Source organism: Podarcis tiliguerta (genome assembly GCF_965153285.1).
Source record: "Podarcis tiliguerta genome assembly, chromosome: 16".
In the NCBI taxonomy this organism is placed as follows: domain Eukaryota; kingdom Metazoa; phylum Chordata; class Lepidosauria; order Squamata; family Lacertidae; genus Podarcis; species Podarcis tiliguerta.
The window spans coordinates 15,986,952-16,009,984 of NC_139549.1; the positions used below are offsets into that span (position 1 = coordinate 15,986,952).

At 50.2% G+C, this 23,033-nt stretch overlaps 1 protein-coding gene across 1 annotated transcript in view; it reads right to left on the minus strand.

Moving 5' to 3' along the window:
- CDC42BPG (CDC42 binding protein kinase gamma) overlaps positions 1 to 23,033 on the minus strand; it is a 54,507-nt gene that overhangs the window by 11,772 nt on the left and 19,702 nt on the right. Inside the window, 27 exon segments of the mRNA XM_083417041.1 lie at positions 950 to 1,089; positions 1,584 to 1,717; positions 1,987 to 2,092; positions 2,639 to 2,713; positions 3,069 to 3,173; positions 4,040 to 4,092; positions 4,950 to 5,038; positions 6,103 to 6,199; positions 6,202 to 6,250; positions 6,508 to 6,521; positions 6,524 to 6,615; positions 7,837 to 7,949; positions 8,313 to 8,403; positions 9,823 to 10,007; positions 10,640 to 10,750; positions 11,617 to 11,859; positions 12,966 to 13,087; positions 13,599 to 13,694; positions 15,512 to 15,618; positions 15,946 to 16,025; positions 16,788 to 17,036; positions 19,285 to 19,485; positions 20,220 to 20,313; positions 21,095 to 21,243; positions 21,748 to 21,843; positions 22,034 to 22,117; positions 22,744 to 22,835. Coding sequence (XP_083273167.1) covers positions 950 to 1,089; positions 1,584 to 1,717; positions 1,987 to 2,092; positions 2,639 to 2,713; positions 3,069 to 3,173; positions 4,040 to 4,092; positions 4,950 to 5,038; positions 6,103 to 6,199; positions 6,202 to 6,250; positions 6,508 to 6,521; positions 6,524 to 6,615; positions 7,837 to 7,949; positions 8,313 to 8,403; positions 9,823 to 10,007; positions 10,640 to 10,750; positions 11,617 to 11,859; positions 12,966 to 13,087; positions 13,599 to 13,694; positions 15,512 to 15,618; positions 15,946 to 16,025; positions 16,788 to 17,036; positions 19,285 to 19,485; positions 20,220 to 20,313; positions 21,095 to 21,243; positions 21,748 to 21,843; positions 22,034 to 22,117; positions 22,744 to 22,835 — 3,067 coding nt within the window.

Below are 23,033 nucleotides of genomic sequence, written 5' to 3' on the forward strand. Positions count from 1 at the left end.
CAGGTGTTCTTGGACTACAATTCCCATCAGCCACAACCAACATGGCCAACAGTCAGGTAAGATGGGAGTGCAACAACCTCTGGGGGGGCCATGGCTCTCCTCGCCCCACCCCATCCTAGTGGATGAGATAATTTTGGCGATGGAGGTGGAATCTCTATTGCTCTCTCTTTCATTTTGGGCTATTTCCCTCACCCAGGTGACAAGGGAGAATTAAGGACTACCTAGGGCTGCCTCTGAAAATGGCAATTCCTGGGTTGAATTTTCCTAAAATTTGCATGGTGTGCTGGCACCAGCTAAGGTGTGTCTCCCCACCACACCCCCAATATCACCTGGCATCCTTGGTTATGACATTTGGCATGTCTAATTCTCCTCAGGGATTAGAGGAATGCCTGCATTTATTTTATTTATTTATTTCATTAAGTGTATATACACTGTTTTTAAGAAAAGCCTTGAAGCAGTTTACAACACAAACAGAGCAATAATATTCTCGGTAAGAAAACAGCAATAATTTCAGACTTTCAAAAAGTTAAATCTTGCATCCACTTTCTAAACATCTTGTCTAAACAGCACTGTTTTTAGAAGGCGCTGAAAAGAGCACAGCGAGGATGCCTCCCTGACGTCAATCAGCAGGGAGTTCCAAAGTGCAGGTGCTGCCACACCAAAAGATCAAGTTCTTAGAAATGGGGAAGGGGTATTATTATGTGGCACCTGTAGCAGTGGCAGTTCTGCCAATCGAAGCTCAACCCCGGCTACGTATCCCACTGAAAACCAGTGGAATCGAAACAAACAAAAAGAAACAGAAGGGGGGAATGGAACCGTTTGTTCTTTCCTTGGGCACCCCTAGAGATAATGGGTGGTTTCCTTCTTCATTTAGGGTTCCTGGATAATACTAAGGGTCTGCCCACGGCCACCCACAGAGCCACTTCCTGTGCAAGGTACACCTGCTTACCTCATGTCTGTAACGTGCATGATGCTCACATCGCATTGTGCCGCCTTCCCTTCTGGCACATCAAACAGGAAGATCTTGAAATCGCTGACGATGGCGAAAGCCCTCTGCCAGCCTTTCTTTACCCCAGAAGGCTTGGGCACCTTTTGGGGAGCGAAGGTGGTACAATCAGAGAACATTATTTCCACCCCATTCCCCTTCCAACATCGCCTATACCAAGGGTGGCAAATCTTTTTTGACCACCATTGGCCAAATCACTGGGAGCTTCATGCCAGAAGGGTGTGCGGCCAAAAGCCTGGCCCAGTCACCCCACAATCTCGCAGGACCCACCCCCAGGCACCCAGCCCCTCCCTCGTCCTAGCAAATCAGCTGAGGAAGGTTATTCCCCCTTCCCACTCATCCAATGTTCAATTTGATGGTCAGAAGGAGAGCAATTTTCATCCTCAAGGAGGCTAGGCTCCTGCAGTGTCTCCACTTCCATTTTCTCCCCCTTTTCGACATTGCAGTCAACATTGATGGGCTCTTGGTGTGTATTTGGCAGAATGTGCCCCATCAGATCCCTGAACTGGCGACAGCCACCCTGTCCACATGGACTGCTCCATGCTCTCTCAGACTTAGGGGAGCCTCAACCTCTTACCGACAGGAACCCCTCAAATGCCGTCCCTGTTCCACTTGTTGGGTTGACCCCCAAGGTTTTCTGGAGCTGTTCAGGGGGTAGGGGGCAGATGGAGGCCCCTCCAGCACAGGATACATGGCAGACGAAGTTACAGGCTGGGAAAACGGAGGAGGAAGCGTAAGCAGGCAGCCAACAGCCCCCCCCCCAAGCCACTGCAATGATGTATGAATTTTATGAATTGAAGAAAAAATGAATCAACAGACCGCCCCCCACCTTGTACCCTCTCCTTTTCTGCAGCATACAGGCTGGGTCACAACTCTTCAGGCAGGTAAGAGGTGTTTCACATCCCTACCTAGAGACCGAGCCTGGTGACCTCCCCAGGCCTGGACCCCCTTCTCACTCCACCTGACAAGATGCCACTCACCTTCGCAAGTCAAGCCCTGCCGGACCAGCCCCACCAGGAGGGATGTGCAACGCATACACTTGGTGGGTGTGGAGAAGCTGTGGGTTTTGAAGTTGTGCGATTTGGGCTGGGGAAAAGGAGCAGAGAAGGGGGTGCGGGAAGGATTAGACATATTATTTAGCTCCAGGCAACTTTCAATCTTTTTAAAAGCACATAGACACAATCATAAAAGTTAAGACATCCCCTTCTTAAAAGTGCAGGGACCAGAGCAAACAGGTTTCCAAAGATAGATCAGCCTACAGTGGACCCTCGGCTTACATTACCCTTGGGTAACGTAAACTTCGGGTTGTGAAAGTGGCAAACTCGGAAGTATTTTTCTGGGTCTTTACGTGCCGCGCGCATGCGCAGAAGTGGTCCTCCGGTTGCGAATTCCTTGGGATGCGGCCAGACCTCCAGAACGGATCCCGTTTGCAACCGGAGGTACCACTGTATTAAAGCTATTCAACTTAACGGACAAAGTGCCCTTCCCTCCCCACTAAGCACCCTTCTGCTACACCATCCAGAGCTCAGTTTGGAAAGGCCAGGGGAGGAAAAAGGGCAGCCCCCTCAGAAGTGGGTTCAGTCCAGAAACAAGGGAGGGAAATATAAATTTAGGCCAAGAGCTTGTCACTACCTTCAAGGATCCAGAACTGTTACTGCTCTCTGAAGAACCGGCAATGGATTGGGTGGAAGACATTGAATGCGGCACCTTTGGGGAGAGGGGAGAAGAGGAAACAGCAGGGGGAGAGATCATCATGCCTCTGTCTTTGAAGGTCTCCTGGCTCATCCAAACCTCCCAACACCCATCTCCTCACCACTGTCAGCACAATGGGTAACGCTGAAACCTGTGCACAGCCAACTGGAAGATTCAGGACAGACAAAATACAGTCCTTCTTCACGAAGCACATCGTTAAACTGTGGCACTTACTCCCGCAGGGGTCAGGGATGGCCACCGACTGCTTCATGAATTTGTCTAATCATTTCTTAAAGCCGCCCAAGAGGAAAATGGCAGCCTCGCCACTCCAGAGCTGGCCTGTTTTGGGATGGCCAAAACAGCTACTCACGCTGGACCGCAGGCTCCTCCGCCCTTCGGGGTGCAGCTGGACCTCTTCGGTGGCTTTCCGAGCCTCCTGGGAATCTGGGGCACCCCCAAAAACGATTGCGTCCTTCTGGCAAAGAGGGTAACACAGGTAGCAGAGCGTTTAACTGGACACAATTCAGATTTTTGCTAACACACAAACCTCCCCAGAAGCCCTAAGAACATAAGAGCAGCTCTGCTGGGGCCGACCAATGTTCCATCTTGTTCTCACAGTGGAAAACCAGCTCCTCTTTACGGAATGTAAGACCATCCATGGCTACTAAGCATACTTTCCCACCACAGTCAGAGGCAGCAAAAGCTTCTGCATGACCAATGGCTGGGAATCACAAGTGAGTGGGGAGAGTTGCTTTTGTGCTTGAATCCTGCTTGCGGGTTTTGCACAGGCATCCATGTATATCTGGCTGGCCACTGTGAGAACAGGATGCTGTAGGATACAGACCTCTTGGACTGATCCAGCAGGCAGGCTCTTCCTGCCTTCCTATGAAGGAGTACAATTCTAATTTCACTTCTCTTCTGAGCCCAGAGATCCTGTCTCCTGGTTTCTCCAACTGACATTATCAGTTACAAGTATAGCTCACAACCTATGTGCATTAAACTTGTGCACATTTTTTAAAAATGAAAAAAGGGGATGGATAGGGAGCAGCTGTCTGGGAAAAAAAGACTTTGGCAATCCCACCTGCCATTTATTGGTTTTTTTAAAAAACACAAATGCAATAACCATTAAACACTTAGCCAGCAGTGCGTCTAATGGTGTTTGCTTTATCCATTGTCTCTAGACGTAGACATTCAACATTCAATCATATTATTTAATGTAACCCTTCCACTGGAAATATGTGGTTTGGGCTTTATGAGCGATCCCCAGAACGTTCATCCCCTGCATAAACTGAGAGTCGCCTTTTATACAGAAGACTATATTTGTTTCACAAAAAGACTCACGCTGGCACTTCGGAAGGAGAGGAACGGAATCAGAGGTCCTTGGTGTTTGGTGCCTGTCAGGAAAGAAGAGAAAGGACACACTCTGGGAATGGGCCCTGTTCTTAACCACAGTTGTCACTGGCCGGCACAGGAACCTGAGTCCATCTAGCTCAATACTGTCTACACTGACTGGCAGCAGCGGCTCTCCAGGGTCTCAGGCAGGGAGATGGTGGAGACTGAACCTGCGGCTTCTTGCAGGCAAGGAAGATGCTCTACCCCCCTCCAAGCAAGGGTGTTCCCCTAAAAGGGAAGCAAGGTCCCAGCCCTCATGGATCTGAATAAAGGCCTGATTTGAACAGAAACATGGCTCCATCTAGCCCAGTGTTGTCTGCACAAAGTGGCAGCAGCATATCCCAGATCTACCTGGAGATGTTGGGGATTGACTCTGAGACCTTCTGCATGCCAAACAGGTGCTTTGCTGCAGAGCTAAACCCCTTTCCCATAGAAGCCCCCAGGGTTTGTGGGTATTTTACAGTACAACACAAGACACCTAACCCTACGGACTGAATGCAAACATGGCGTGTTCACTGCCCCGTCCCCTCCTTCTGAAAACTTCCCCCTTCTTTAGAAGCTCTTGGGGGCCTAGTCCTCATTTAATCCCCCAAACAACAACCCTGTGAGGTAGGTTACGCTAAGAGGCAGTGAGACAGCTCGCCCAGGGAGATTTGTTGTTGAGCAGGGGGATTTGAATCCAGGTCTCTCCCAGGTTTTAGTCCAGCACCCTCACGACTACAGCACCCTCAGGCTTGAGCAATGGCAAGACCGGCCCCCTATATTCTGCAAAGGCCCACCTCTTGCCCCACTGCTGGGATATGCCATTGGGGGTGCTGTGGTGGGGCTGTCGCCCACCCACACCCAGCCTGAAGCTCACCTTCCTGGGACCGTCCTTTCAGCTCTCCCTTGGCCTTCTCCAGCTCCAGGCGCAGAGCCCGGTTCTGCTTCTCTGCCTCCTGCAACTGGCTTTGGGACACAGATAGAGGAAAGATAAATATGACTTTATGGCATATAGGGAAATTCAGCCTCCAGTAAGAGGGGCTTCCATTCACTGCAGGTATAACATTTAGAGGAGAGGGGGTTGTGCCATGGACGCATCAAGGGCTCTTTCTTGGCCAGCTGGTAGGAGGAGGAATCGCAAAGCGCCCCCCAAACTCTATCTTGCCTTTGTAACAACGTGGGGTGCAGAATTTCTAGCTTCCCTAGGCCTCTCCCTTCGCGTCAAAGGCGCCTATCCCAATTAACCCCCATCTCCGCAAACCATTGCACAGACTCTTGGGGAGGGGAGTCTGCCCTCTTCCACTCCCAATTAACCTCCATCTCTGCAAATTAATGCACAGACACTTTCTGGGGACATCACCCCAGAATCTGGTCTCAGGTCATCAGGGCTGGAGTCAGACACGGGTCATTTTGAAAGACGTAAGGCTGTCAGTGAAGTTAACTCTTTATTCAAGGAAATGACATTCAATCCAGCAATTTTTCCTGGTAGGTCTTTCCCCTATGGAGCAGTCGCCAGGACTGAATGTCCCTGCCTTCCACCCTTCCTAAGGCTCCTCCTCTCCTAGATGTTTCCCAAGCAGTCTCAAACTGCGTCTGCACACCTGTTCTGCTCTGTGAGTTTTCAGAGAAGAGAGTAGGGGAGAGCTTGTTGCAGTAAGAGGGAGACCCCCCAGATTCTTGAGCAGCTTCTTGACTCCCCATCCTCTGCTTCAGCCTCGGAGTCTGAGCTGCTCCCTGTCACCGGCTCTTCCTGCTCACTAAAGCCTGTTGCCCCTTTGGCATCCAGCCCCTGCTCCCAATCTTCTCCCTCTGGCCTCTCCTCGGTGTCCCACCATCAATCCCCTGACTCTGACTTTTCCCTCCTCCTCCGGGGTTTCCCTTGGGGGTTCCCCAGCTGGTGCCTCCCATCCTGCTGGTCCCTGACATAGCTTTGGCCCCGAAACCTTATGGTGCAGGATCTTTGGTGCAGGATCCAACCCTACTCTTGCCTGCGCAACCACCTGCCACCGCCACCACTGCCGCCTGCTCACCGCTCAACCGCCAGGTGCGAGACCTTCAGCTTATCCAGCTCCTCCTGGACGCCTCCCTTGGCCCGGATCTCGGCTTCCAGGGCCGACTGCAGCTCCACTTGGCAGACGCCTCCACTTTCTGCAGCCGCCGCGCCTTCCAGAGGGTGTCCTGGAGCAGGAGGCAGCAGGGGGAAATGTCAGCAGAGGTCCTGGGACTGCTGCAGCTGTTGGGATGTGGGGTGAGAAGAGGGGGAAGGGGGAAGAGGCCCCCATCCGTACCAGGCATCCTGAGCCTCTGGGGGCAAGGGCTTCTTCTCCCTGGGGCAACCAGAATGTGGGTTGCAAAGGGGGAGACATGCAGAGGGAGAAAGAGCCCCCCTCCCCAGTTCCTCAAGGCGTCCATGGCTCCAAGACAGCCTCTCTTACCGGAGTTTTGGGCTCTGTGCCCCCGTCTGCTTCAGTGCTTCCACTTCCTCCATCATGTGGGTCGCCATGGCCTGGAGGTAGCCCCTTGACTCCTTCTCGTCACTCACCCTGAGATGCGGGCAAAGAGGCACACAGAGTTCAAGACAGATGAAAAAAAATGATTGTATATAATTTTTATTAAATTTTCTGTTTTACAATTTAAAATACTCATTTTTACATCTTTAAGGTATAAAATGACTTCCCTTCTCTTTGCATGGTTCATTTTACATATCATAAATCCCTACATATTTTACAAAAACTATACCATTCAGTATTTCATTATTGCACCCATCAAAGCTTATGTACACTGTTGAATTTATCTTAATGCTGCCAGCGTTTTCAGCTGTACCCAATTATTTCCCATATATTCAAATAAATGTTTTCCAATCTTCTCTAAACGCATGTTCTTCTTGTTCTCTTATTTTATATGTTAAGTCTACAAGCTGTGTGTATTCTGTCAACTTAAGTTGCCACTCTTCTTTGGTTGGGACCTCGCTTGTTTTCCATTTTGGGGCTAACAAAACACGGGCTGCAGTAGTAGCATACATAAATAACTTTTTTTGACACCTGGGAATTTCAGTCTGACTTATCCCCAACAGAAAGGACTCTTGATTTTTGGGGGAAAGTACTTTAAATCATTTCCCCCCAATTTATTATGGATCATTTCCCAATACTCTTTTACCCTTTTATGGGTCTACCACATATGAAACAACATTCCCTTCACTTCTTTGCATCTCCAGCACTTATCTCATTCAGTCTTTTTTTAATAAGACTAAAAAAGCCCTTCTTCATGCGGCACAGAGTTAAACTATGGAACTCCCTCCCACAAGACACAGTGACGGCCAGCAAATTAGGTGGCTTTAAAGGAGGGGTTAGACCACTTCGTGGAGGGCATGGCTATCAGTGGCTACTGCAGGCATAGGCCAACTCGGCCCTCCAGATGTTTTGGAACTACAACTCCCATCATCCCTAGCTAACAGGACCAGTGTTCAGGATGATGGGACTGTAGTCCCAAACATCTGGAGGACCGAGTTGGCCTATGCCTGGGCTACTGGTTATGCCCTGCCTCTACTGCAGACAAGCAATGGTTAAATTTGCCAAAACAAAGGTGTTGCAGCTCAAGCCTGAAAGATATGCCTTCCCCATTGAATCTGGGAGCAGGCTGCGGTGAATCACCAGAGACTTAAGGGGGGAACCCACTCTGCTTATGCTCAGGTGCACCCCTGTCTTCTTCATCACTGCTCCGTGCAACAGGCCTTACACAGAGAAGGTGCACAGCTGGTAACTCACCACCGCAAGATGTCTGTGATCTGCATCTCCCAGTTGGCAAAGGCTAACTTGTGGGTCTCTGAAGAGCACTGTTCTTGATCCTGTTGGGGGCTGTCGGCGCCGAGTGAATCCACCTGTTGCAGGAAAGGAAAAAAGCAAAGACAGACGTGAAGAAGACAAGCTTCCCTCCTCCCTCTGCCAGGTGGGGTTGAGTGACTTCTGCAGGAATAAGCCTGCAGAGAACTTTGCAGTAAAAAAGAAAGAGATAAAGAAAGAGGCTTATATGACCATTGGTGTCTGGGTATCTTGGAGATCTCATATCCAGGTGACAAGTATTTAAAAGCACAGAATCAAGGGCTTGGAAGACTTCATGCTTTCAGCGTTATATTAAGCGATGACTGGGGACTTCCTGACTTTTTGGGATCACACCTGAGAAGTGTGTGGCTCTGGAGAAGCAGCCTGCAGGAGCCAAGAGTCACAGGTAAATGTATGCATACCTGGTCTCCAAAATGCAGGGCACTGACACCTTCCCTGGGCAGCAAACTGTGTGGTTCTTTGTGCCAGTCCTTTGGATCCAGATTTCCCCAACTAGGAAGGAAACGCAATCAGAGAGAGAGAAGGGGTGAGGGGAAGAGATGGAGAGTCACTTTTCCAAACTCAGAGCTGGGGAGTGAACCTAAGAATGTGGTCTCTTTGGGTTGGATCCAGATTTCCCTAGCCCAGCGCTCCCCCTGCATGTTTGGACTACAACTCCCATCCACCCCAGCCAGCAAGGCTGTTTTGGACTACCACTCCCATCATTCAGATGGGGCTGATGAAGGTGGTAGTCCAAAATATCTGGAGAGCACCAGGTTCGGGAAGGCTGACTTAAGCTGCCCTGCTAGTTCCCATGGGAACTAAATGCAAAGAGAGCTTAGCCTGGATCCAGCCCATAGTTCCTATTTACCACTGGATCATCTGTTCCCCCTACACCATTTGCAGAGAATGGAAACGCCAGGATCATGTTCCTTTGGCCAGTGAAGATGGCGTTGTGGTAAAAAGGCACAAGAGTACGACTGCATCCCGACAAAATCTACTGATCATAGAATCATAGAATCATAGAGTTGGAAGAGACCACAAGGGCCATCGAGTCCAACCCCCTGCCAAGCAGGAAACACCATCAGAGCACTCCTGACATATGGTTGTCAAGCCTCTGCTTAAAGACCTCCAAAGAAGGAGACTCCACCACACTCCTTGGCAGCAAATTCCACTGTCGAACAGCTCTGACTGTCAGGAAGTTCTTCCTAATGTTTAGGTGGAATCTTCTTTCTTGTAGTTCTTGTCCGCTTATCTGGAGCAACAGAAAACAACCTTTCTCCCTCCTCTATGTGACATCCTTTTATATATTTGAACATGGCTATCATATCACCCTTAACCTCCTCTTCTCCAGGCTAAACATGCCCAGCTCCCTTAGCCGTTCCTCAATGCCACCGCTCAGATTTTTATCTTCTCTTCCTCTTAGTAATGTTTATTTGTTTTTAACGCAAAGCTTTGTTTATTTCAGGGACACAGAACCATAGAGTTGGAAGGCCTGTATATCTTTTATGCATCACGCTTTATACTGTATTTTATGCTGTTTTTTTGTTGTATCAATTAAGTGTTTTAAATTTGAGTTTAGCGGCCCTGAGCCCAGTTTTTTGAACTGGGAAGTGTGGAGTATAAAAAAATATATATTATTATTAATCTTTATGTTCAGAGAATCACAGAGTTGCAGAGTTGGAAGGTGTCCCCCAAAGGCCATCTACTCTAACCTCCTGCAATGCAGGAATGTTCTGATTTCAAGTGTGATTTCTGCAGCCTTCTGGAAGTTTATACTGGGCTATGTTTTGCTGTTTTATTCTGCTGTGGCCTGTGGCCTAACAAAATAGATGCCATTCTAGTTTTCCTGTTCCTTTGTTCTGACCAACCCTTTGCACTCCATTTTCCTTTCGCCACCCTGCTTCCAAGCGGATCCCTGCCTCTCCTCACCGTTCAGCCTTGGCTTTCTCCAGCTGCTCCTGGAGTTGGGCAATCTCAGCTCGGAAGGCCTCCTGCTGCCTTTCCCTGGCCTGCAGCGCCTCCCGCAGGCCTTTCACCTCCTCCTTTGTGGTATAGGAAACACTTCCTGATCGCCTGGAGCCAGAGGCCAGGAAAAAGGACGCGTTCTGTTTCACCTGCAGGGGGCAGCAAAGTCATTCGGAGAGGAGGGCAGATGCAAACCTACCTGGACCTCTTTCCTCAGAGGAATGCAGAGATATGAAGGTAGCCTTCTGGGGTTTTTTGCACTTCTCCAAATTTCGCAGCACAGTTCTTGGCTCAAAAAAAAAGTACCAAAATGCATATGGCAATGCACTTTTTTGTTGTTGCATAGAATGTGTTCAAAAATGCACCCTTTAGGTTGAAATGCATATTCCCAAAGCTTGAATTTTGGTGGGTGGGAATTTGCAGTGCATTGGAAACAAGACAGGACAGAGTGAAAATGAGATGGAATAAAGACGTGGAAAGGGCCATCAGATTTCAGGGGCAAAGCATCTACCTTGCATGCAGAAGACCTCAGGGTCAAGCACCTCTGGCGTTTGCAGAGAGGGCTGGGAATGTCCTCCGCCCAAAACCCTGCAGAGCTGCTGCTGCTGCTGCCAGTCAGTGCTGACAATACTGGGCCTCTTCTGCCCCTACATGCAAAACTGGCACAAGCCAGGAACGGACCCATCCCTTCGCCTTTTGCCATGCCCCCCTGGCATGATGACCCTCTTTACAGTGGGGCATCTCCCTCCCCACTTCCCCCACTTTGCCAAGCTGTATTTACCCTCAGCTCCTCCTGCTCCTCCTTCAGCCTCCTCAGCTGCTGCTCGGCCCTCTCTCTCCCCTTCCGCTGCTTGGAGACTTCGTTCATGAGACCCTCAATCCGAGCCTCCAGCTACAAAGGGGAAGAAGCACTTGACTGTAGATGCTACCTGACTGTGGTGGCGGAAGGAGGTCTGGGGTCCCAGATTTTTGGGGTCTTTACTGCGCTACTCCCCATCCCCAAGCAGCTTCTGAGGCTACAGAGGCCCAGGAAGTGGCTTCCTTCAGAGTTTCCTTCATGCATCCATGCGATATATGTCCTATGAATATCTAGCATCTATGGAAACGGCCCTAAAGAATCATAGTGAGGTTACAGGGAACCAGGCAAAGGGCCTTCTCGGTAGTGGCACCCGCCCTGTGGAACGCCCTCCCATCAGATGCCAAGGAAATAAACAACTATCTGACTTTTAGAAGACATCTGAGGGCAGCCTTGTTCAGGGAAGTTTTTAATGTCTGATGTTTTATCACATTATTATTATTATTATTATTTATTTATTTATTTATTTATTTATTTATTCTGCTGGGAGCTGCCCAGAGTGACTGGGGAATGAATGAATGAATGAATGAATGAATGAATGAATGAATGAATAAATATCATCATCGAGTTGGGAGAGACCTATCTAGTCCAATCCCCAGCAATGCAGGAATATGCAGCTTTCCCTTATAGGGATCGAACTTGCAACCTTGGCGTTGCAAGCACCATGCTCTAACCAACTAGAGCCTAGCTGCTGGATCAGGCCCCAAAATAAAAATAAATGCAGGATCTAAGAATCACAAATGGTGTTCTCCCAGGTATTTTGGACTACAACTCCCATCGGCCTAACCGACCTCGCAAGGTTGCGGTGGAGATTATTTGAGGAGGGGGAGAATTGCGTAGGCTACCTGGTGCTCCTTGGGGAGGAAAGGAGGAATGAACGACTAAACAAAATGTGGGGGTACCTCTTTGCGCCCGCTCTCCGTGCGAGCCAGCTCCTTGCGCAGCCCCTCCACCCTCCGCGAGGCCGCCTCCGTCTCCTCCTGCCGCTCCCGCAGCTGCCGGGAGTGTCTCAGCAGCTGGGCTCGCAGTTCCCCGCACTTGGCCTCAGCACTCTGCAGCTCCTCAGAGGTGTCCTTGTGCTGAAGCTGTTCTTCCTGCAGCTCCCAGGCCTGAGCTTGGAGCTGCTCCTGGGCCTTGGCCAGATCCTACCCCCCCCCCCCAAAAAAGAGACAGCGGTGGTGTAGTGGTTAGAGTGTTGGACCTGGGAGTGACCAGGGTTCGAATCTCCACCCAGCCACCGTGAAGCTTGCTGGGGGTGTCCTAGGTGACCAGTCACTGCTTCTCAGCCTGACCTACCTCACAGGGGTGTCGTGAGGATTAAATGAGGAGGGAAAGAATCCTGGGCACCAGCCTGAGCCTCTTGCAGAAAAGGTGGGTTATATAAAGGAAATATATAAATAAAATAAAGGCACTGTAGAAGTTGGACCCATATCCTCAAGGCTCCAAGAGAGAGAGCCTTCCCTGCAGAAAGGGGCTGCATCTGGGGCTCTAGCTTACTGGAACATAATCAGCCAGTTTCTTCAAAATGTTCAGAAGCTCGAAAATGAACACGCTTTGTGTAACGCAAAAAAGGGGGACTGTTTCTAGTCCTCATTTTAAAGATCCCCCCCCAAAAAAAACTATTTTACTTATGATGCGGAATCCCCTCATTCTCCTCCCATGGCTAAAGCGTTTGCCATGAAACCCTACTAAACCGTTTTAGTGAACATGCAAATTAGCCTCAATTTGCCAGCTACAAAAATGGGAACAGTGTAAATTGCACCTCTCCAGGTGAAGATTCAGGATGGAGGGGTGTTTTGTAAGAAGTGAAACCAGCAACAAAATGTTGCAGAATACCCTTGCCCGCTAAGGGGAATGGTTCCTGTTCGACAGGCCAACCGGACACCCATTCCTTCCTTTTGACTCCCCACTCCCCAATCCATTTTCCATTCTTCTAACATCCCATCAAGAACGCTCAGTCCTTTTTGAGTTCTTCTGGGTGTCCCCAGTGTTTTTTCACATGTTTGGTTCTCCTCAACAAACACTGGGGCTCCCCGGAGGATGCTGATAGTTTCCCCTTGTCCTTCATTTTGGCTCCACACCCCATTGAGGTCCTTATTAGAGCCCCCCCCCCCTTGCAGAATCTGAAGACTAGGAGCTCCTGGGCTCTCTTTGGCAGAACAGACAATGCTTTTTCTTGGCCAAAAACTACCACAACGCTATGATGGGATGGTCCAAATCCCCCACAGTGGACCGAGGTGGTATACAGTACCTGTAGTGCTTCATTCTTCTCCGCCTCCAGAATCCTCACACGTTCCTCCAGGGTCTTCACCTGTCTCGATTCCACCCGGTCAAGCTGCTGCCTTTGAACCTTGTCGCTCTCCAACCGATTCTCTGGAAGGGAAGGTTCATGAGCCCCAGATGCAATCTAGAGATCCCCCTTCCCTTCCAGCTGCTGGCACCAGTGACCTTCTAAGCCCATCTCCTCCACAGCATCAGGGATCCGTTAGCTGTGGTTCCTGCATTGCAGGGGGTTGGACTAGTTGACCCCCGGGTTCCCATCCAACGCTACAATTCTGCGATCCTACCAAACAGGGCAAATGTCTTCCCAAAGACATCTGAAGGCAGCCCTGTATTGGGAAGTTTTTATTGTTTGATGTTTTGCTGTGTTTTTATCATGTTGGAAGCTGCCCAGAGTGGCTGCAGCAACCCAGTTGGATGGGAGGGGTATAAGCAATTACTAATAATAATAGTAGTAGTAGTAAAAATAATAATTCTGCACCTGAGTGGGTCATTTCCCTCTGCCGAAAGACAGGGCAGGCTGCCCCCTGCCCCCTTAAGAGCTCAGGAAGCAATAGGTGGAGAAGGCCTTGCCTCTCCCGAAGCCCTACCAGTGCCCAGGTACCTGCCAACTGCTTCTGCAAAGCCGCCATCTCGTTCTGGAGGCTCCTGAACTCAGAGTCCTTAGCCAGAGTCTTGGAAGGGGATTTTGCCAGAGAATCTGCACAGGGGTGACATAAGGGCAAAAAAACACAATATGAGCTCCATGAGCCTAGCCCAGCCTCCAGATGCTCCGAAGGGAAGCCCGTGAGCAGGATAGGTCCCTCCCCACTGCCTGCCCCCAAACCTCTGAGCCCCACAGAGCAGGAATGGGGGACCTCTGCCCTCCAGATGTGGCAGGACTCCAGCTCCCAACAACCTCAGCCAGCATGGCTAATGGCCAAGCATGGTGGGAGTTGTAGTCTAGATCCCCATCTTGGCTTTTAGAGCCATTGTGGTTCACTGTCAGTGAGAGACAGGTCCTTCCTGAGTCGGTCGACGGTTATTTTGAAGGCATTATTCAGGGCCAAACTAGACTTGAAATTTACTGCACAGTATGCTTAAGGCACATGAGTACCACTTTAAACAGCCATGGTTCCCCTCTCCCCAAAGAAGTCTAGGAGCTGTGGTTTTTTAGGGTGCTGGGAGTTGTGAGGAAACCTCGCCATTCCCCTCACAGAGCTACAATTCCCAGAGTTCCCTGGGGTGAGGGATTGGTTGTTAAACCCCTCTGGGAATTGTGGCTCTGGAGGAGAATGAGCAGTCTCCTACTGACTTTTAACACCCTTACCAAACTACAACTCCCAGAAATGTGATAGATAGATAGATAGATGATAGATAGATAGATAGATAGATAGATAGATAGATAGATGATAGATAGATAGATATAGATAAATAGATAGATATAGATAGATGTGGCATGTGGCAGATAAGTACCGTATTTTTCGCTCGATAACACGCACCTGACCATAACACGCACATAGTTTTTAGAGGAGGAAAACAAGAAAAAAAAAATCTGAATGAAACAGTGGATGTATCATTTTTGTGCTTCATGCTGTGGCCACAGACATGTGATTTGACGGTGAGTTTGGGGTAGCCCAATACAAAAATCCTGAGAATCCATGTGGATCTGTGCTTTGTAACCACGTTTTTGCACCATTGCAGCCCCAGGCAACATGGGTGCGTGATTTTTTTGGTGCAGGCTGTAGCCATGGACATGCTATGTGATCTGATGGTGAATTTGGGCTGACCCAATGCAAAGATCCTAAGGATCCATGTGGATCTGTGCTTTGTAATCACATTTTTGCACCATTGCAGCCCTGTTTTTGCATCAGATCATTGCTATGTGATCTGATGGTGAATTTGGGGTGACCCAATGCAAAGATCCTGAGGATTCATGTGGATCCATGCTTTGTAACCACGTTTTAAGTGGGGAGGGAAGGAAAAACATAGAAGGGACAAGGAGCACGAGAGGGGTGTGCGGAGAAGCAGCTGGCTAAGAATGCAGGAGAGGGGTTTAACGGGAGGGAGGAAAGGAAGGCAAAAGTCCCACCCACCCACCCAAGCCAGCCCTCTCTCTCTCTCTCCCCCCCCCCTGCATGTTTTCCGGCTGCCTGGAATGCTTCCCCGGACGCAGCAGCAGCACCGGAGCACAGAGATGAATTAGAAGGAAGGAGGGATCCTTTCCTTTCCCCTCTGCTTGCCAGGAGGGGAGGGGAGGGGATTTCCCTGCTCTTTGTTCCCTTTGAGCAAACAGCAACAGAAACAGAACAAGGTGGGCAGTAAGACCCTGAGGCAGAATGCAGGAAAGCAGCAGCTTCCTCTTTTCAGGCTTCCCTCCTCCCATGACGGCGCGATATGATTTTTGCCTGATTTTTGCCCCTGCACTCGGAACAGTCGGCTCCAGGGACCACACATTCGCTCAATAACACGCACAGACATTTCCCCTTACTTTTTAGGAGAAAAAATCTGCGTGTTATAGAGGGAAAAATACAGTACCTTGCAGTTTCCGGGCCAGCTCCATTTTCTCCCGTTCCAGGTGGCGGATTCTCTTCTCTAGCCGGGCAGTGCTGGAGGGGGAGGCTGGGTGCCTCTCAGAGAGGAGGCTGCAGGCAACAATGAGAGGAGATTGCAGGGTCAGGGCCCTTGTCTGTTTTGCATACATTTGCATGAACACGGCAAGCCTCGTGCAAACAACCAACTTGGGTGAGTGAAACAAATTGGCAAGGCTTCACATCTGCCAGAGCTGAGGTTGAGGAGTTAGCAGTTAGAAGGCTGAGCTGGGGGTGGTCAAATCCAGGGTTCAAATCCTCTCTCAGCTACAAAGGGGGACCTCAAGCCACTTTCTCTGTCAGATCCCTCCCACCCACCCCGTCCACAAATCCCACCGCATATACTGAAATGTGTGAGAATAAAATGGAGACTCCACATACCTCCCAGAAGTGAAGGTAAATCCCACAAAAGGCAGGTGGTGGCCAGAGAAGGCAGCGTGGGATACAGGCGGAAGTGTCTCCTAGGAAGGAAGGGACAAACTGATAGAATCATAGAATCATAGGGTTAGAAGGAACTTCAAGGGGCACCCACCCCCCGACAACAATACTTCTGCAAACCTTGGGATTTCCCCGAATCTGCTGCACCTCCCCTCTTGGGAATGGGTGGCACTGTTATGGCTGCGAAATGATCAGCATGCACCCTTGCACATTGCTATTACTATTATTACTATTATTATGCCTCCTCTCGCCACAGGTGTTTTTCCAAAAACAAAACAACAAGTGCAGGGAAAAAACCAACACACTTTAAAAGGCTATAGACCATTGACAGCCAAAGTCCTGCTTGAAGAGGAATGTTTTCGCCTGGCACCTAAAGATATGCAACGATGGCGTCAGACAAGCCTCCCTGGGAGAGCATTCCACAAATAAGAAGCCACCACTGAAAAGACCCTGTTCTCATGTTGCCACCCTCTGGACCTCTGGTGGAGGGGGCACATGAAGAAGGGCCTCAGATGATGATTGCAGGGTCTGGGTCCGTTTCTATGTGGAGAAGTGGTCTTTGAGGTATTGGGGTCCTAAACCACAGAGGACTTTATAGGAAAAACCAGCAATGTTGAATTGGGCCCGGAAACTAACAGGTGACCAATGCAGTTGGGCCAGGATTGGTGTTATATGCTCAGAGCAACCTGGCTGTTGAATTCTGCACCAAACCGTCTTCAGAGGCAGCCCCAGGTATGACGTCTTTATTAGAACAGCCCTGAAAGTGAGAGAAGCTCCTCCCATACCGACTCCTTGATCATGTCGTCGTCGACGTCGAAGTTGGACGTGTCGGCTGGGCTGGCCACCTCGGGCAAGTAGGGCGGGGGGCTTTTGCGGATGTTGTCCCAGTCGATGCCTTTGAAGAAGGGGTGGCGCTTGAAATCCTCAATGCCCTTCTGGCCCAGGCGCAGCTCCTGCCGGCACAGCAGCCCTCGGATGAGGTCCTTGGCACTCTCCGAGACGTCGGTGATGTCCGTCGGAAACTGCAGGTGGTCCTGAGTGTGAGAGATGCCAAGGGGGAATCAGGGGGTGCGGCAGGTAACAGGCATCCTCCACGCTTGTGGGGGCAAGGAAGGCATATCAAAAAGCCCTGAGGTAGAGGTTGCTGGGAACTGAAAATAAACCTGCATCCTGAACTAGGTGGGCTACTGTCCTAATCCTTCTTATGTCTTTATCCAGTGTTTTTGAATGTTTTAAATAGTTTTTTCAGAGAATCATAGAGTTGAAAGGGGGCATGGGGGTCATCTAGTCCTACCCCCTATAATGCAGGAATCTTTTGTCCAACATGGGCCTCAAACCCATAACCCGGAGATTAAGAGTTTTGTTTTATTCTGAATTGTATCCTTTTAACATTTTGATGTTGACTTCCCTACGCTCCTTTGGGAGGAAGGACAGCGTACAAACTTAATAAAAGGAGAGGAATACCTATTTAGAATTTCCACCTGGTGCCAAAGAATGTGTTCCCTCAGGAGCATAAGCAAAGATTGAGCCAGAGGAGGGAAACAGGGGGTAAGGGAGTCATTTTCCATCCCAGATCTTTTGGTCTTGCACCCCCCCACCCAGTCTTGAGACAGCAATAACATGTGGTGTAGTGGTTTGAGTGTTGGCCTAGGCCCTGGTTCGAAACCCCACTCAGCCATGAGGCTCACTAGACGTGCCCTTGGGGCCAGTCACTGCCTCTCAACCCTAACCTACCTTATAAGGTTGTTGTTGTTGTTGTTGTTGTTGTTGTTGTTGTGGGGATTAAATGGGACAGAGGAGAACTATGTATACCACCTTGAGCTCTTCAGATTAAATAAGGGATAAAGGTAAAGGTAAAGGTACCCCTGCCCGTACGGGCCAGTCATGTCCGACTCTAGGGTTGTGCGCCCATCTCACTTAAGAGGCCGGGGGCCAGCGCTGTCCGGAGACACTTCCGGGTCACGTGGCCAACATGACGAAGCTGCTCTGGCGAGCCAGCACCAGCGCAGCACACGGAAACGCCGTTTACCTTCCCGCTATAAAGCGGTACCTATTTATCTACTTGCACTTAGGGGTGCTTTCGAACTGCTAGGTGGGCAGGAGCTGGGACTGAAAGACGGGAGCTCACGCCGCCGCGGGGATTCGAACCGCCGACCATGCGATCGGCAAGCACTAGGTGCTGAGGTTTTACCCACAGCGCCACCTGTGTCCCTTAAATAAGGGATAGAAATGTAAAAATTAAACAGGGAGACCATGTGGCTGAATGTCGCAGTGGTTCTCAACCTGTGGGTCCCCAGATGTTGGACTACAACTCCCATCACCCCTGAGCTAGCTAGGGGTGATGGGAGTTGTAGTTCAACAACATCTGTGGACCCACAGGTTGAGAAAGGCTGGTTTAGAGGGTCAGACTAAGACCTGGGAGAAATACCAGGGCCCAAATACCTCCTCTTGCCACCATGAAGCTCACTGGGGGATGAGCTTGAGCTCAGTCACTGCCTCTCAGCCTAATCTACCTCACGGGGTTGCTGTGGGGGTTAAATGAGGAGGAGAACCACATGTGCCACACTTCTGAGCTTCACAGTGGGTGAGAAGAAGAAGAAGAGGAGTTTGGATTTGATATCCTGCCTTTCACTCCCCTTAAGGAGTCTCAAAGCAGCTAACATTCTCCTTTCCCTTCCTCCCCCACAACAAACACTCTGTGAGGTGAGTGGGGCTGAGAGACTTCAAAGAAGCGTGACTGGCCCAAGGTCACCCAGCAGCTGCATGTGGAGGAGCGGAGACGCGAACCCGGTTACCCAGATTACGTGACTACCGCTCTTAACCACTACACCACACTGAGGGGTAAAGGTGGTTGGTAGGTAGGTAGGTAGGCAGGCAGGCAGGCAAGTAAGTAAGTAAGTAAGTAAGCAAGTAAATAAATAAATACACAAATAAACAAATAAATAAATAAATTCACTTCCTTCTAAACCTCATAAACCCACCTGCCTGTGGTTTGGGGCTGTCCAGCCAATTCTGCTAAGTAAAGCCCCAGGTCCCCCCCCCCCCCGCCCTATAGTCCCCCCCCACCTGATGGCGCCCCTGAACCAAAGTGGCATTTCACCTCGGCTGCCCTCCGGCCCACCAAATGGAGGGATCAACCTTCCTCCTCCCTCCCCAGCCGTATCCAAAGATCACACACAGAAGGCATTAGGAAAACAGGCCCAACACCAACTCTCCCGTTTGCTCCGCTGCCCCACAGCTGCCTCCCCCAATCCCATCCTGACCTTGCTCTGCCCCACTCACCTCGTGGTTCATGATCTTGCCGTAGGTCTCGACCAAGGACTCGGCATAGAACGGTGTCTCCCCAAAAAGCAGCTCGTACATGCAGACCCCAAGGGACCACCAGTCGCACTCGGGGCCGTATTTCCCTTTCCTGTCTTCCATGGCCTGCAGGATCTCTGGGGAGATGTAATCGGGGGTCCCCACAGCCACAGAAGACTCCACCTGGGGGTTGAGGGGGCAGAGAAGGGAGAGAATCTGGACTCCAGCTCAGCTGCATCGTTCCCCAATGGGCAGTGCGGTGTAGTGGTTGCAGCGTCGGACTAGGACATGGGTAGGCAAACTAAGGCCCAGGGCCGGATCCGGCCCAATCGCCCTCTAAATCCGGCCCGCGGACGGTCCGGGAATCAGCACGTTTTTACATGAGTAGAATGTGTCCTTTTATTTAAAATGCACCTCTGGGTTATTTGTGGGGCCTGCCTGGTGTTTTTACATGAGTAGAATGTGTGCTTTTATTTAAAATGCATCTCTGGGTTATTTGTGGAGCATAGGAATCCATTCATTTCCGCCCCAAAAAATATAGTCTGGCCCCCCACAAGGTCTGAGGGACAGTGGTTTGCTGAAAAGGTTTGCTGCCCCCTGGACTAGGACCTGGGAGAGACCAAGGTTCGAATCCCCTCACTCAGCCATGAAGCTCACTGGGGTGACCTTGACCTCAGTCCCTGCATCTCTGTCTAACCTACTTCACAGGGATGTTGTTGTGGAGATTAAACGAGGGGGATGGTGTGCCCCAACTTGAGCTCCTTGGAGAACAAGCTGGGAAATAAATAAATGAACCTCCTCTAGATTGGGGGTCTGAGGGTCACCACACCTCATAGACCATTCGCCACAGGTTGCACCTAAGCAGGAGGGTCAGAGTCAGGCCTAGTGATTCTCAGCCCCCCTCCTCCGACACTCACCATGCCATCTGAATGCAGGCGCAGACAGGAGCCAAAGTCGGCCAGTCGAATGTGCCCGTTGGTGTCGATGAGGATGTTGTCTGGCTTGATGTCTCTGCAAGGGGGGGGGGGGACCACAGTGGTGAGCAAGAGTCCTGGGGGTCAGTGGCCAGAAGGGACAGGGCCTGAAACTGGGACTCATTGAGGGCCTGGGGGCCAGGAGGGACCCCAAGAGTCACAATTCTGTCTTCCAGAGGAAGGGGAGTCTGGCAGGCTGGGATGAAAGCCACGGCTGGATTAACCATTAAGTAAAATAAGCATGTGCTTAGGGCATTGAGGGAAGAAATTTTTCCACTGCAGGATTATTAACATTGATAGTCACAAATAGCTCAGCTAGGTGTTCGTTTTCTCAGTTGGAAGTATATTAAAAGTCCCAACAAAACAACGATGCAACAAGGAAGGCCTTATCTCAACCAAGCATAGAAGCAGACGTGTGACGTAAGATTAGTTTGAGGATCTGATCAAAGATTTTGCAATTAGAAAAAGGAGGGGGGAAAATCTCAAATATAAGTGAAGTGAAAGTACACACAAATAAACATCATTTTCCACCTTACTGCAGGCTTTGTTTCATTTCAAAAAATAAAATTTTATGATTGTTTATATTTTGAATTAGATATATATGGGGCCACCAAAATATTTTAAGTGTTTAGGGCCTCTAATGATCTTAATCCAGACACAGATAAAAGGGAGAGAAGAGGAAACTCTGCCTGCATGCCAATATCTTCTGCTTCCACTTGGGGTTAGTAGGGAGACCACTCTCCCCCATTTTAGGAGTGAGGAAACTGAGGCAGGAGGGCCTTTCCCTGCCAGTTCTAGAGCCAGGCAGGCGAACTTACCTGTGGACGTATTGGAGCTGGTGGAGGGAGTGGATGGCCAGGACCATCTCAGCCAGGTAGAAGCAAGCCATGTCCTCGGGCAGGCGGTCCTCAAACTTGCTGAGGAGGGTGAGGAGGTCACCTCCTGCATAGTAATCCATCACTAGGTACTGCGGAAAGGAGGATTGAATTACAGAAGAACGGAAGGACAGTGGGCTGGGGGATAGGACTCAGCTGGGCTCACACAACCACTGACTCTCTGCTGCCTGCAAACGAGGAAGGTCCTGGGTTCAAATCTCTGCCATCTCCTGTTTACCGGAGAGGAGGGCTGGGGAAAATCTCCTCTCTGCCCAAGACAAGGGTTGGATGGCCACCTGCCAGGGACTCTTCAGTTTAGTTGTGATTCTTGCATTGCAGGGGGCTGGGCTGGATGACCTTTGAGGGTCCCCTCTGCTATAATTCCAAGCCCCGAGAGCAGTGTTAGCCAACCTGGTGCCCCTCCAGGTGTTTTGGAAAGCCCCAGCCAGCCGGGCCAATAATCAGGAGCAAGGACCGTTGCAGCCCAAAACACCTTGAGGTCACCAAGTTGAGGAAGATGGCATGATGCCTTCCGATAGAAAAATCTCCCCCATTCCCATTTCTCTCAGAGCCCCCAGCACTGCGATGAGGCTCACCAGGTAGTGATCGTCCTGGAAGGCAAAGTGCAAAGTGGTGATCCATTGCCTGTCCCCGCGGACCAGAACATCTCTCTCCTCCCGGAAGCAAGCCGTCTGCAGGGAGGAAAAGGCAGAGAAAGGAGCTAAGATCCAATGGGAACTCATTTTATTTTTCGTTTCTGGCTCCCCACCCTTGTGCTAAATGGACCCCCCCCCCCCCGCAAAGGCTCTGTACTCATCAGCCTTGAAAGAAACGTCTTCTGCTTCTCAGACAGGGCCTGGCACATGACGGGGAGGTGCATACCTCTGCTCTCTTCAGCATTTCCCATTTGTGCAGAATCTTCATGGCATAAACCTCCTCCGTCTGTTTCATTCTCACAACCGCCACCTGGTAGAGAGGGGGACGACAACACTTAGACCACCACCCATTTTCTCCCCAGCCTACTCTGGTGGCAGACTTTGGGTCATCATTACAGCGCAGCCGATTGTCCATGATTGAGTACGCTGTTTTAAAAAGTGACCATCGTGCTTTCTGGTTTCAGGCACAAAAACCTCTGGTTCATCTTTTCCAGTGTGGCTGGGCAATAGCCAGTAAGATTACATTGGACCTCTAGGCTCAGAAATATCCCTCTGCCTCCCCCAGACCCTGTGGGGTGGGGCTGAGGGTCTCATAACGCCTGGGATTTGGGGAAAAGGATGCCTTCCTTTGCAGATCAATTAAGAACCTGCCCTTTCTGAACTTAAAAGAACGAAGGGCCACTATGCCAGGTATTTGCCCTTAAGGAATATGCCCATGAATATGCCCATGGGACTTACACCTGCGTAAACTTGCAAAGAATTGTCCTGGATCAAATTTATTCCAGCCAAAGCTTCAGACAGGGAAGGAGAGGGTGTGGTCTCATCCTTTAAAATTCTGTAGTGGGGAGTGGGGGCAGCCCTGGTCCAAATGCCTATCCTCACAGGGCAGGTGTTTTTATGTCCCCCTCAAAGACAGCGCCCGCCAGTGGCACTCACCTCGCCAAAAGCCCCTCGTCCGATCACCTTCAGGATCTCAAAGTCATCCCTTCGCAAGCGCAGCTGCTTGGCCTTGGTGGCGAAAGGGGAGGCTGGAAGAAGAATAAGAGACAGGAAGGCCCCACCTGGTTTTACTGGGGTATCCATTGGCCGTAATTAAAGAAGAAAAAGATGAGTACAGTGGTGCCTCGCAAGACGAAATTAATTCGTTCTGCGAGTTTTTTCGTCTTGTGAATTTTTTCGTCTTGCGAAGCACCACTGTGTATTGACGGTTTCCCATAGGAATGCAT